Source organism: Primulina tabacum, chromosome 9 (assembly GCF_025594145.1).
Source record: "Primulina tabacum isolate GXHZ01 chromosome 9, ASM2559414v2, whole genome shotgun sequence".
Taxonomy (NCBI): Eukaryota; Viridiplantae; Streptophyta; class Magnoliopsida; order Lamiales; family Gesneriaceae; genus Primulina; species Primulina tabacum.
Window position 1 is genome coordinate 19,632,588 of NC_134558.1, and position 15,942 is coordinate 19,648,529.

General features: G+C 34.1%; 1 protein-coding gene across 3 annotated transcripts; it reads right to left on the bottom strand.

Moving 5' to 3' along the window:
* Positions 1-5,447: 5,447 nt before the first annotated feature.
* Positions 5,448-13,515, bottom strand: LOC142554965 (uncharacterized). Of its 3 annotated transcripts, XM_075665577.1 has the most exons (9): positions 13,104-13,241; positions 11,923-12,116; positions 10,725-10,964; positions 9,734-10,140; positions 8,991-9,176; positions 8,483-8,675; positions 7,518-7,594; positions 6,645-6,798; positions 5,448-5,962 (listed from the first exon to the last, which is right to left on the bottom strand). In XM_075665577.1, the coding sequence occupies exons 1-9, from the start codon at positions 13,105-13,107 to the stop codon at positions 5,666-5,668; spliced, it is 1,752 nt and encodes a 583-aa protein (XP_075521692.1). In that variant the 5' UTR covers positions 13,108-13,241; the 3' UTR covers positions 5,448-5,665. The 3 variants fall into 3 exon arrangements, with proteins under 3 accessions (XP_075521692.1, XP_075521690.1, XP_075521691.1); XM_075665575.1 differs by lacking the exon at positions 11,923-12,116 and having other exon boundaries at positions 13,104-13,515; XM_075665576.1 differs by lacking the exon at positions 13,104-13,241 and having other exon boundaries at positions 11,923-13,079.
* Between the last annotated feature and the right edge of the window lie 2,427 nt (positions 13,516-15,942).

Sequence of the window (15,942 nt, forward strand, 5' to 3'; positions counted from 1 at the left end):
GTTTGAATCTCAAAAATCTCTCAAGAGCTCGATCATTTGCCTCAATGTGATGTTCTTGAGCTTGATCATGAGTCGTGGTGGATTTTGCTGATAAAACTGCACAAATTGATGCATTATTTCAAACATATTTTGTACGTTTTGTTCTTGGGGGGGATTGTGTTGAGCGCTTCTGGAATTTTCACTAGTTTCCGAGTTGTGGTCATCTTGAGAGGGAATTTTTTATCTGATTCTGGCTTGAGTACTATTTTGTGAAGACGTCATTCTAAACATATAAATATAAAATATTAAAAAAAATTTGCACATATCTTGCACTATATATATATATATATATATATATATATATATCTATCTCATAAATGTACATAGTTATGTCATAGGGTAAGCAGTCAGTTTTATTTATAAACAAGACATGTTTCAAATATTTACAATACCCAAGCATAACAGGGGTCATCATGCCTACAAAAAGTGATGACCTTGATAATAATCATACCTAAAAAAGATGATGATTATTAATACTAGTTATATATTAGTGCCAAATAGTCATTGTCTTCATATCTCATCGTCTGAGATATCTATAAAAGTTGTGTGGCTCGTGCCTTCATTTGTGCATGTGGTTCCCATGGTAACATTTTGATCCGTATTCGGCAATGATGTATACGGTTCAACTGGGTCCGGTTCATAACGAAGCTCATTAACATTTTCGCTTTCAGGTATGATAGTCATTGGAACAAGTTCATCTACAAAGTTTTCCCACATGAGGTCAGGAAGAAATTCAACTTCCGGTGATGGAAACAGATAATTTTCTATCATAAAGGGGTTTTGATCTATTGTTGTGTTCATGACTCCAGGATATTCTACAAAAGGGGCTGGTACATACTGTGGAATATTTTTAGTCAAACTACTACCTCCGGTTTCAAATGTGTTAGTGATGGGAGGAGTTGTGGTCTGATTATCTTGATTTGTGTAAGATGGCCCGATAACACCAGGTTCCATTCCTTGGATAGAATGATAAACCAGTTCACGCCCATGCATGATTAAGTGGTCAATGTGGATCGAAGGGTGTGATACTCCTTTTAAGAAACTAATCGAACCTCGGTCATAGAATTCATGCATGTCTAGTAAATATATAAGGGTACGGTCTCTTTCATATAGTACATGACCCAAATCTCCCTGATATGCTAGATTATCAGCCCTCATCCGTTCTTCAATAAATCCATGAAAAGTTTCAGTTGTTCCAAAGGTTTCAAAATGCTCCCGATACATATTCATTAGGCATTTCAAATCCGAGTTTTCTTTGCTTAATTTTGTTATTTCTCCTCCATTTGTTTGATGATTATAGTTTGTTTATTCCTTGATGTCTCACTAGACTCCGTCATCCTGAAAGGAGACATTTCAATTATGAGGAAAACATAAAGATTAACGTATGACATTATAATAAACCTTAGGCTCATTCATGTCTCTAGACTCTAAGAAACTTGGCTCTGATACCACCTCTTTGACGCCTGGTTTAGGAATTCATAATTATTCCCTTACTGAGTGCCACATTTGCTACAACATTTCTTTATTGAACTACTATTTTTTTTACCATTATTATTATTAAAAATACTGTAGATAAAAATTTAAATATTTTCTACTATTATTAAAAGATTGTATACAAATATTTACATTCTTATTTCAAATATGTACAATTATTTTACAGCGGAAGTTTAACATTTATTTATAAACAGATCATCACAACTTTCAAATGCTCTTATTTCAACTTCAGTTATTTTCCTCCTGTTCCAATTCTGGGGTTTCTGTGTCTGGAAATTACAATAGAAGAAAAGAAACAGAGGGTTAAGTCTTTGAGGACTTAGTGAGTTTAAATTAGTATATAGCTTTTAAATAAGTTAAAATAGCGCTTCATAATAATTATGCATGAAGTAATAGGCATAACAAATTGGATGTTATGAATGCTATGCAATGTTAAATTTACTATGAATAATAGATAAATGAAAATTTCATGTTTTAACATTGGTGGCTCTAATTGAGCAATTATAAGATCCTTTTACGAGCCGGGTGAACCATTCTCCAGATCGAAATATTCGGTGCGCGTTGTTCAGATGAACCATATACCCGAAAATTTTGACCCGTTGTTCATTGGACTCACTTTCCGGGACGAAGCCACGTTGTCCAGTGGATTCAATTTTCGGACCAAAATCCGTTGTCCATGACTCCATTCATTAATGATATATCAATCAGTTCATAAATATGCAAGAAAATATATCAGTAATCGAAATGAACTGTGAATTATATTTGAACATTAAATAAATGCTATTGTAATTTTCAGGCCAAATGCCAAAGGCTTTAATAGAAGAATGAATAGTAATTTCCTCACCTGATAATTTACAGTTTAGGCTTGATTAGTAATCCGAATTGTTGGAGCAAGTCCTAAAAATATATTATGAATGATATTTATATGTTAGAGTTTTAAGTAAATAGCTGATCATTTCCAGATTATTTTTGTTCAAAATTTAACCCGATTGATTTTACTTAAGTTCGCAAAATTCATATTAATTAGAAAATATCTCTAAACATTACGAAAGTTGGCCGAAAAGTCGGAAACATCACCAGGAAGTTTCGGCCACCGAAAAACCGGCGATACGACGACGCGTGAGATACACGCGCCTACAGTTCCGACGCGTGACTGGCCTTCCGACGACCACGCGCGGCCGGTTTTTTTCCAGCCTATATAACTTTGTAAGATCTTTAATTCTTATGTTGAAAGTATTTTCAAATTCCTATCCGATCAATACCAGATTTAAATATTGTTTTATGACGAACTAAGGTACTCCGGCATTTCGAAAATGTTAGTTTCGTCAATATTTTGGGACGACGGACGGTATGTACCTTATCTTTGCAACAAGAGGTACAACTTTTGTGTTCAAGTCAACCTCTAGTTTGGTGTGTAGCTATAAGAAAGATGAGCGTAGATTACCTAGCTTGAAACGGGATTCCGTTGCCGTTTCTCGGAATATCTTGGTTTGATTTTCTTGTTCTTGATCGATCCTTTTACAACACCTCCAGTGTTATATTGCTTTAAGATATGAGGTGAATAGTTGGTGATTTATTGGAATTTTTCGGAAAAGGGTATAGATTTTTCTTCTATTTTCTTCTATTTTCTCCTTCCTTTCTTCTTTCCTCTTCCGTTTCTTTCTTCTCGGTTGTTTGTGAATTTAAATGAGAAAGAGTTCGGCTATATATATAGCCGTGAATTCATCCTTATCCTTATTTATTTTATTATTTATTAAATGAAAAAGATAATATTTATCCAAACTTAATATTATTATATACTTTGAACCTAATTATTATATTACATTAAACCTATGTATTGAACCAAATTATAAATTATCTTACATTGAACCTAATGATAATTGTACTTAATTACTTAACTTATATGTTGAGCTTAATTATAGTATTTTATTATATTTTGGATATTTGGTATTGGAATGAGAACCTCATAGTACTTGATAAATTTTTAAGTGTATTGTGATGTATTTTAATGTATTTCTAGATACTTTGGACAAATAAAATTTGTACCGAACAATAAGGTGGTAAAAATTCTAAAATAAAAATAATAAAATAAACTTTAAAATGTATTTATACACCTTTGTGTTTAGGGTGTCATAGAATGTATGAACAAGCCTCACCGATGAAGATTGTTGCAAAATATTTCACGAAGTGGTGATTTTAAATGTGTTTGAAGTGAGACTATGTATGTATTTTGATGGAATTTTGTCAACTTGCTAGCTGGGATTTTGGTCATGTCCGTAAGTGCTGCCGAAAATTTTATAACCAAAATACAAATTTTTGAGGTTTAACATTCTCTTATTAATCCTTGTGTTAATATGTGAACCATATGTGGTAAACTACTCAAATGATGCCATTAGGCTCAATGGAATATATATCATAACTTAGTTAATGAACAAGCGTCACATATAAAGATTCAAATCAAGTACAACTTAATTGAAGAAAACTAGCTAAAATGAGAGCAAATTCAAATTGTGAGCATACATTTGAAAGATAAATACATTGTAAAAAAGTAAATCCTCACACACAAATCCTCATTCAAAATAGAGTTGAGCTTCAATAAATAGTTGAGTGATAGTCTTTACATCAAACCGTAAAAGATTGTGTTTGTAGTCTTGACATAAAAGACGTTAAATATTTTGCGGATTGTGAGGTTGCAGTCTCCAATCAAGAATGTGTTAGGAGTTTCGATTAGAAAATAGATAAGTCTTAAGTCGAAATGAGTTTATACAATATTTTTTATAAATCAAAGTCTACTAATAGATCATTCTTTAGTGGAAGAAGGAGTGACATATGAGTTGTTAATCTCCAAACATTTCTAAACAAATTTATGCATATTTACTTTATTGCATTTATTTAGTGTTGTTGTTTTGATATACATTGTGGAAATATTTTATTTGTTATTTCAAATATCAAAATTTTGCATATAAATTGTTTGATAAAATACTTCAACCAAAATATTTTTATAGATTTAACTTGCATATCTTTTAAATGTTTTTGCAAAATATATAATCAATTTTTAGACGGATTATTTTAAGTGTTTTTTGCTTGATTTAAAAACCAATATCAATTTAATTTCTCGGTGTTTAATATTTCAAAGACGAGCTATTGTAACTCAAGATTTCCGAGAAATTTTTTAAAAATTATTTACCCCCTATAAACTCTATTTCGATTCCAACAAATTTATTTCAAGCTATCAAAATCATGTTAATGTTCCTTTAAAAAAAAAAAATCATGTTAATGTTATCCGTAAGTAAGATAGTTTTTTCCTAAAAAAAGGTAATCTAAATCAAGACATGAATAAAAAAATATTTTCTTCTAGAACTTTATTTGTTTTCTTGTTCAATTTTTCAAATAATTAATGAATGAAATAAAAATAAATAATTTTTTTCAAAATAAATATCAAGATATTCGGATAACAAAATCCAGTTATACGTACAATTTTATTTAATATTTGATTTAATCAAAGTTTCTATACAATTCCTAATTCCTAGGAAACTCGATATATAAATAAAAATTTATTAAAATTTTATACTTAAAAGTGCGGATTTTATGTTAAATTGATTACATGTATAATAAAAATTCGCTTTTAATATTACATTTAATATGGGGAAAAAAAATTTGGAGGGTCAATTAAAATTTTGTATGCAAAGAAAGTAATATTTAAAGGTATTTTTGTCAAATAATAGAATAAAAATATAAAATGGAGTGCAAATAGCACATATGTTTAAAAATATTTGTATCGGTAAAATTTAAATTTTTAAAGACGTACGAAATTTGAAAACTGTCCAAATTTTAGCAACTAGCCTAATTTCTCATGGGTCCCCAATCCCATATTGTATTCGTGAGAGAGAACTTAACAGTGGCCTCAAACAAAATTAACCAAATTCAAATTCTTAAAAATAAAATTAAGTACCAACAACATTCGTCAACCCTAAGCCACAAGTTCACAACACACAGTACATAGTCTATATATAGATAGTGACTTTATTAGGGAGTCTAGAGATTAAACTTGAGATAATTTAAACGAAGGTAACAACACTTCACGGTTAAACTTGCCATCATCTGTAGAAATGTGGCTTGAACTTTTCGCCATCTAAAGGTCGACGCAGAGGTAGTTGATAATGGATCCAGCATGTCTTTTGGTACGTTCACTAACCTTCCACTTCTCGACCAACACCTTTTTCATCCTCGTACAGCTTGTAATCAGTGTGGTTATGCCAGTTTCTGTGATTCCCGGGCAGTAAACCAAGTGACACGATTCCAGTAGCATGCATCTCCGAGCAAGATAGCTGAGGCCTATGTTTGTTATTTCTCGACAATGCGATATCACTATTTCCTTTAGAAAGGGGCAGCCTTCGCCTAAGTCAATCAAGGCCCTGTCGCTCAGTTTCTGTAAAGACATAGCAAGCAGAAGCTAAGTATGGATTGACAAAATGGACACAAATATACATGATTGCATGGCATTGTTACATATATACCGATAAATAGATTTCTAGATGCTGTGTATATAGATGTGCCTGCAGGGATAGATAAAAATATCACATTGATCAAGGATTTTTTTTAACAAAGTCATTTATCAAACTCACTGTCAAAAGGAGGTCAAAAACTTAAAATTTCTTGTGCCTGCATGCAAGGCCTATTCATATGTTACTGAATGAAATTGCAGCAATGTGGAAACATTTTCTCACTTGTCTAATTACTAGCAACAATTTCAACATTTCCATGTGCGACCTTACACCTTGCAAAGCACATAGAATCATCACATGTTCAGATAACCAATCATTTAATTCTTTATCCTAAAATCCTCTGAAGGACGGACCGATTCTTTGACAAATTGAATCATCAACAAGCAGTGATCTGTATTCTGTTTCTACAAAGCCATTAGTAGAATAATATAGAAGCAGGAAATAGTTTTTAATCACATAGCACACAAAGTTTCTTACAGTTCAGACAAACATTCATTATCATGTTTGATCATGTATGTACATTCTCATTGAGAATACGTTCCGTTCCACAGCAACAGCAAAATAAACAGATGTGTAAATGCAGGATATCAGAGTTAAGCCACCCACCTGAAGAACGCTTATATCCAGATAGCTGAGTTGAGGGCAACCTCTAGAAATGGCCATTATTCCAGCATCCCCAATTTGATTGCAACCACTGACGTTTAAATGTTGCAATGAGGGGCAACCTTCACCAATTGAAATCAGCGCCTCATCGCCTATGCTGGTAATCACGAACAAAAAAAATTGTTTAGGTACAAAATATAACTATATATCAGAGGATAAAGAATACCTGAAAGAACAATAATTCAGAAAGAAAGTTGAAATGCTAATTTTAAAGTGAAAATGGCAATGACGAAGCTGATTTGACGTTACTGCCAGAATAACTTTAAACAAAAGCGGAAATGCCGAAGCGGGATTCTAGCTAGAGAAAGGGGAAAAAGGAGGGGGAGGCTCAGACAGAGGGCGAAGGTGAATGTGCAAATACCATAAATCATAGGAAATAATATTAACAAGAGAGAGAGCTAATAAGTCTGAGGCTGAAACCACAGCTTATTCTATAGTAGCAACATTAGCAACCAAACACAAACTTTTTCTGGTGCCATATACCAAACACGAACTTTTCTGGTGCCATACCAAATGAAAAAAGAAACATAGCAAGAGTAATTTTCAAGACCAGGAGCCAGACCAAAACAAATAAATAAAGCAACAAAGATCTGAGAGTTCTGTACAGAGCAACAAAAATTTATCCAAATAATAAAAAAGCAAGTTTTTCAACCATCGCCTTTCTGAATGCATCAGAGTATGAAATATATAAAAAAGAGATCAAGATAATAACCTAAAATGAAATAAATTAATGGAGAAAAGTTAAAACGCATTCAAATGTTTTGATTTGTGTGTTCCATGATTTAAAGAAAAGCAGAAAGAGGGAAAATTTCCAACCTATCACAGAAGCGTATACTGAGATCTGAAAGGAATTTGCAGTTCTGACCAATAGCAGTAATCCCTTCGTTCCCCACCTATTAATGTGCGTGTGAGGGTATAAAGATTAGCAGAAATATTCAAGTTTTAGACAAATAAGGCACAACCAAGCAGGAGTGATTTGATTTAAAACTAAAGAAGACATTTACTGCAACTCATTAAAAAAAATAACTAAAGGAAGGAAAAAGGTATAATATATATCTAATGTTTGGCACATGGAAAGGACTGAAGAAACTCGAGCAATTTAGACTGTCGTTAAAATATGAACTTTTGCACATACTCTTATATATGTATATATACTAGCATATATATCTATGTATAAAATTTCTTATTACAGAACTAAGATTCATACACCGTGCATTACAGCAGAAGGGTCAACAAAAATGAAATTTTGCAACTGTATTTAGAATAAAAAATCGGGCAAATGGTTGAGATAAAGTAGGTCAATCAATATGAGCAACTCCATAGTGTAAGTAGCATATCCAAAATTAAACCACCTGCATTGGCATATAATACCCTTAAAAATGAATCACGGTTTCCAGATCGGAAGGTCCATAATTGTGGCAGAGTGACCACTAAAGATAACTTCACGTGATAAATCAGCTGAATATGTGTGTCTATGATAAATCAGCTGAATATGTGTGTCTAAAAACTAATTAGTAAATAAGAGAGCTGGAGGAAGCTTGCCCAGGTCATTGGCATCATTCAGTACATGTACTCTGTCCCGCTTTACTACAAAAATTTACAAACTCAAGTAGAACTATAAATTAGTCATTTATCATCTAGAACAAAGAAAAACGAAGTTTATGCAAACATCGAGGAACTTTACAATTAAAAGATAGTTACTGATGCAATTCATATGAAATCACTTAAGAGTACTAAAAAAATTCTGAATCTGGTGCACCAAAAATGTGGGGACAAAGTACCTCGTAACATCGGCGAATATGAAGCTTTCTTAAGTTGCTACATCCTCTAGCTATGCAACATATGGCATAATCCCCAATACTGGAACAATCCACCAAGTGAAGAGCTTGTAGGAACTTGCATCCATTACCAATTTCTCTTAAAGCATCATTGTCTATCCTCTGACAGTACAGCAAGGATAATTCAGAAAGACCACTGCAGTTAATTGTCCAATAGGGAAAAAAATCAAATCAATATAGATTAACGGGTAGCCAAAGCAGCATGCCAAGATAAAAAGATGTTCCAGCCAGGTGATACACAAATGGTCAGGGTTCCAGTAGCAGCAAATGCAAGTCTCCAGGCACAAAGACAAGCAAAGATAAGGAGATGGTTAATGGGATGAATGATAATCCATATACTGTGACAAAACAAATAGATAAAAAAATTGCATAAAAGAGTAAACATAGTTCAGATGTATCGATGAGGCAACAAGTATGAGATGAGAGGAGAAAAAATTTTGCAAAAATTTGCCTGCAAAATTTTCCAACAGACTTCAATCCGCTTGTTCCGATATTGTGACAGCCATTAACTTCAACATGCACAAGTTCTTGGCAACCAATGGCGACAAAATGCAAGCCCTCGTTGCTCAAAAAGTAGCAGTCGCTCAATGTAAGATTTTTCAGTCTACTACACCCTTTCCCTATGGCATACAGGCTCCTGCACAAATATCCAATAAAGACTGCCAGTCAGCTAGAAATAAACAGTCATCCTGGTTTACTCTGTAAATTCTACCTACCCCAGAACCTAGAGGAGACAAAAAAAGAAGAAATAGACGGAAGAATACATAGTATTGCTTTCAGATTAATATAGGTGTTCGATTAAGAACCACATAATGCATTTAACTTAAACTCTAGTATATGGATACATTAATAAACACCAAAAGAATAGAATGACCACACATCCATGAAAGAAAAAAGTGATGAATAAAATACAATGCTTAAAACATAGAGTTGAACATTAACTGATCCAACCCCTGCAAACTTATTTGAAGGGACATGCGTAACCACTTTCAGGTAATCAGGTCACCAATCTCCTTTTCCAGATAAAAACAAATTATTAAAAGGTGAGCTGCATGACCACAATTGTATATGCATTTGAATATTTCTGCATGTCTACGTAATATCAAAGTGACGACAATAACAATAGGATTTGTATTAGTAACCATTACAACACCACCTAATGAGAAAGAACAAAGAGAAAACAGAAAAAGTGACCTGTCAGTGAATCTGTGGAAGCTGTATAGGGCCAATAACTCCAACGATAAACAGAAAGAACCAACAGCTTGTAAAGCCTCATCCGTTAGATTTATACACTGTAGTTTCAGAGCTTTCAACATAGGGCATCCTTTGGCCACAGCAAGCAAGCCTTTGTCATGGATGGTTTCTGAGTCTAGTGACAGAGTTTCAAGAGATTTGCAATGAGAACCCACCACTTCTAATGAGACATCAGTAATCTTTGCACAAGCAGCGACTCCAAGTGATTTCAAAGTCCTCCCACTACCAAGGGCCAACAGAACGAGTCCCTTGTCAGTCAAGCCTTCACAAAACCGCAAATTTAAATCATTAAGCCCACTACAGCATGCTCCCACCGCAGCCAAACCTTCATCTCCGATGTAGCAGCCCTTCAAGACATACAACAAAAGTTCAGTCAGTCATGGCGCATATTCAACTTGTAATCATAGATTAGTAAATATAGACTTCAACACATCAACTGATTAAGTCTTTAAAACACACGCTACTGACAAGACTGTTGTAATTCATTCATATGAGATGAGGGCACAAAGTATAGCCGGAATGAAAGACCTTTCCCCTGTCATGGAAGGAAAAATATATCTTCTGTTGTTTGGTAGCACAGAAAAATCTTTGACAATAAAAGGGATTCAGGCTTTTCAGAAATAACATCATTGCAGTGTTAATAAATGTCACTTGAAGAGAAGTAAGCATTTCAATACACCTCCCTCTCAAAATTCCTTTCCACCAGACAAGGTTTCTGCAGTATTAATTCTGAATTCCATTTCACACCATCCACAATGCTTAACAACCGAGGCAGAATGGGAGGGTGATTTCAGATCTTGATACCAGAAAAAATAGTGTTTTGGACTGATCAAGATAACACTACCAAACATGTTGATCCAAACCAGGGTACATCCGTCGCAAAGTGTTATTCAGACAACAAAACATATAATGTAACATTTTTGACAATCACCTGTAAATCCAAAGATTTAAGAGTTTTACATTTCTCGGCAAAAGATCTTAGCCCCAAATCTGTTACATCCGAGCACCAAATAAGGCTCAATTTTTCTAGTTTTGCAAAGCAACCACCAACAGTTTCCAACCCAGAGTCTGACAAACAGCTAGTTCCTGTCTTGCTATCACACGCATTTTTATTAGACCCATGGCCAAACCTGGTCGTAGTAGAAGAGCCAACGCCACGTCGTCTTTTCCCCTGCTCCACAATAAGAAAACAATGACATCCTAAAGATTATTCCAGAAGACTGAAACAAAGCAGTTAAGGGGGATATGGTTGTAGTTTAAACTCAAATTTTAAAAATCACCCAAGAGGAACAAAGTTCGGCATGATTTTGTATAAGCAAAGTAATTGAAAAGAATTTTAGATTCACGAACCTTCAACAAATTTTAAACATAAATAATCAGCATCATGACAACTCTAGAATTTTACATCAGAATTTCACTCATTAAACATCATGCTCAGTGCACATGATTCCAACCACTACAAACAATCCATCACAAATTTCTCCAAAAGCAAGAAGATCACCAACCGTTCATAATACAGATGCTCATAGATATCCATTCAACTTCAAAATCAGAATACAAAACCATGAGGAAACAACTCAAGGTGCGTTAATTTAATCAATTTTTGAGAGTTTGCAAACAAGCAATACTAATTGATGCCATCAATCACATGCTATCATCGCAAATTTGATGAATCACGATGAATTATGCTTGGATGGTAAATCTGATCAAATATGAGATTTTGGAGTGATTGAACAAATTTTTAAAAAAATAAATCAGTAAAATGGGCAAAAACTAAAACATATTTTTCAGATCTGCTAATAAATAAAATTTCCAAACACAAAAATAAAGTATTATCTCAATCAGACATTCAAAATTTATAAACCCATGAAAATAAATAAAGAATAACGAAGATTTCCCAAGGATGAGTTAATGTTTAAGCGAAAGATTTGATTGCAGGTTATTCGGAAAGAAAGATCTCAGATCTGCAAAATATATCCAATTTTTGCCAAAGAACAAGAAGGTCTTTGTTAAGGAAATTCCTTGTCAGGTGCAAAAATTCCTTTGGCACAAGTCAAGACTTACGAACAGGGTAGCAAGGAAAATGTAAAAACCACATTGAGAATTCACACTTCCGCCAGTACACTTACCAATTTGGCGGAGCTGGAACCGGAAGTCTGATTGATATACACACTTTGGACATTCACAAAACGATCGGCAAACAGCCTGATCGTAGTGTCAGTCTTGCCAGATCTACCAAACTGGACAGTGTTGCGGCTCAGCCCCTCAAGATATAACCAGCGTTTGCAAACGAGAGAACAAGCATCACGGCTATATGTTGAATCTAAACGTCGGAAAATTTCTATTAGTTCATCATCTGCTAATGTAGAATTTATCTGATCTTCCATCAGACTCTTTGTTTGATTGAATGTATGTCAGATTTAATTTATAGAGGTAATACTTAGCTCGTACGTTAAAGTGAAAAAGCGTTCTTCCCCACCAACTCAGCAATAGTAATGATGATAGTCAACCAATTTTGGATTTTTTTCTCGAAAAGCGGAAATATTTTTAAAATAACGCATTTTCCGATAGCGAAAAAAGCACGCAGCATTTAATTCTATAAAGCAGCACATAGATGCCGTTTCTCTCTCCAGTTCACTGATAATCTGTTGAAAGAAATAATGGTTCCAATCTCATGGTTGACTGGAATTGCCGTGGCAATATGGAATAGCAAATAGGTATACCACACTATAAACAAAGAATTAAAAAATTCTGAGAATATTTCATGAGTGGCATTGAAGAAGGGGATTTAGTAACAGTGTATATGACCAAAAAGATGTGTAAAGATCTGCACAAAAAATGTTTCTACATCCAAAAACATTTGCACGTTCGTTAACAAAGTTGAGCCCTGCTTGTCTAACGTGTTCCAATATTTGACTAGCCCCAGCATGGAAATAAAACATATTAAAGAAGTGGAAACCAGAGTAATCTTTATTTAAACAGATAAGGCTTCCAAGTCAACAGCATTTTCCCCTCTCAGAAATCGATACATTTACAAATTAGCACCACAAAGATCACAACATCAAATATTATATTAGATCCTTTCCAAGCACCAAAAAAATTATTCCATAGAGATGATAAAAAAAACTTCGAGTATTCTCACCATGTGCAATCAATAACTTGAGCAACAGAACCTCATCAGTTATTTGAGCAAATTCAAAACTTTGTACAAACTTCAAGTCGTGTTTACCCAATAACATTCAAGCATGATTGAATCTAAACTAATTAAATATCAAATAGTTCAAAAAGAATCATAGCGTGACACTCTTACGCATTGAACAGGAAATGACATGGAGCGGCGTTCGTCGATATACACACTTCTCAGATTGACAAATACGTTGCTCAACAACCTGATGTACGACTCAGGCATGGAGGAGCTGATAGAAATTGCAAAGCGGCTAAGCCGCTCCAGGCTGAGCCACCGCTTGCAAACCAGCGAACAGGCGTCGCGGCTCGACTTCGCCTCCAAGTGACCGAAGATTTCCTGTATCAATTCGTCCGGTAGAACAACATTCATCAGATCAATTTTCATCATCTCCTAGGGCACGAATACATGTAAAACACACAGAATCCTAGAAAGAATTCCTGGCGTGCTTATCACAAACATTTGCAAATCCACAGCTTTGGATTAACCTTCCATTCAAGGAAACAGAACACACGCGCGCCCCGCGTCTTCTGTATGTATAAGTTCGAATAATGACCATAAGACATCTGTCTAAGAAAATAAAAAATTATTAATCAATAAAATATAAAAAAAATGAATTCACTTCTTAAAAATTAGTTCCTTCATTTTTTTATATTATAAAATGAATTATTAATTGAGAAAATTGGTTTTAATTCCCAAAACCCAAACTTATCTTTATCATAACTCTCTACACCTAAAAAAATTTGCCCAAACTCCCTAAATAGTTTAAGGCAAAAACTTGTGTGAGACGGTTTTACGGGTCATATTTTGTGAGACGGATCTCTTATTTGGGTCATCCATGAAAAAGTATTACTTTTTATGCTAAGAGTATTACTTTTTATTGTGAATATCGTTATGGTTGACCTGTCTCACAGATGAAGATTCGTGAGACCGTCTCACAAGATACATATTCATAGTTTAAAGTTGACAAAAATACTCTTACATATTTTAATGATTGATTTTCCTGGGTAAAATGGTATCAGAGTCGAGGTAAAATTATTTCAAACATACAAATTCATTATTATAAAGTAATTAAATGTTTGAGGAAGATAATTTTCTCAATTAACATGAATCCGAACTCAGGTTCGAGATTAAGTATTTACATGATTTATTTCAGGACTCTGGAATATTTGAAACAAGAAGATATAACCAATGTTAGATATCAAGAAGAAACTTATCAGAGTCCTAAAGTAAACTTATGATTCAAAACAACAGGTTCATAGAAATAGTACCGGATTACTCTAAACACTCTGGAGATCTTAGAGAAATTCAAAAAACGGTACAAAATTATGGCAATATGCTGTATTACGTACCACAAAATGTGGAAAAAGTCTTTGAAAACCAGAAAGAAATTCTTGGAATATTAAAGGATATTCGTACAAGAATTCAAATTCTAGAACAACAATCAAGTTCTAGTAAGAGAACTTCAGAAGGAAGGTTACCACTATCATTTGAAACTGAACCCCTGTTACATCAACAAGGGAAGGCCAAATTAGTGTCTAAACCTTTGACTGAAGAAGAAAAAATAATCAATCTAATTAAATATGTCTCAAAGAAATTAATCCGATGACAACTTTAGAAATGATTGGCCTAGAGGATCTACAAGAGCTTGCGGAATTTTTTGCAAATCTCAAAATCGTAGATCTGAAGATGAACACAACGGGAGGGGAACCACCTTTTATAACCTGATCATCTTCTCAGGAACCATCAAGGGAAAGTGTGGGATCTCAGAATATAAATATGAGAGAATCTCAAACCGATTTTCATAATGGTAGAGAATCACACCCAGCGGAAACGAGGACAAGGAGAAATCAAATTCCCTTGCACCAAACATCCTATGGGAAAAACTATTTTAGAACATATACATCCTTATGGGGTTATGCTTAACCTTTATGTACTAGATTTCAAAAACAGAAAAGATCTCATAGATGAATGGACATCTGCTATGAGAATCATTGCAGGAACACTTGTTCTCAACAAAGAAAGATTCATTAAACTCCTAGAATGAGTCTTATGTGATCAGTTAAAATTGCTTTGGACATGACTTCATTATAAACCAAAGAGTCAGTCTTAGCTGGAGAATCTCTTAGTGAGATAGATGGAAAAATGGTTACCCTATTTAAAGCACAATTTATAGGGATAGACTATTTTAACAATCAAGATACAGAGAAGAATAGAAATATACTCAAGCTCTGTATAGCCTTGAATTACATGACATAAGTTTGGTGGATGAATATTATGTTATTCACTAAATATAGATGGAATACAGGAGCCGAAGAAAATATAGCTATGCAGCTTTTCTTTGCTAACGTGTCGAGTCCCTGGAGAGAAATGCTTATAAGGGAATATGTCCCTGGAAATCCAGATAGGTTGGCACGAAGAGCCTCTTTTCTCAAAGTAAAATTGGCAGAATGATGTCATATGACAGCATTACAAAAGAATTATAAAAGATTAAGGGGTATTAACAAACGTACTCCTTTGTGTTGTAAGGAAAATGATCTTCTAACAATCATTGAAAATAAACCACAGAAGCATAAGAGGAAAAGTTTTAGGACTCATCCTTATGCTCGAGGTGGAAGAAGCTCTTGGAAACCAAGAACAGTTTGATCTAGAAAAAAGGTCAGATCTTATAAATCTGGACAAAGAAGTGGACCATCAAGAAGTAGGATATCATCCCAAGCCTCGAGTACATCTCGAAGCACAGGAAGAACACCTACGAAGAAAACTTTCAGAAGAGCTCATACTCGAGCTAATGAAAGTTTTAAGGATTGTAATTGCTGGATATGTGGAGCAAGATGTCATATTTCGACCAACTGTCCAGAAAATGAAAGAAGAGGAATAAAATGCTTCGATCCAACCCCGGATATTGAAGAAGCAGTTTATTACCAAGATCTTATTCAGGTATACCGATTCGAGGATATTGCCT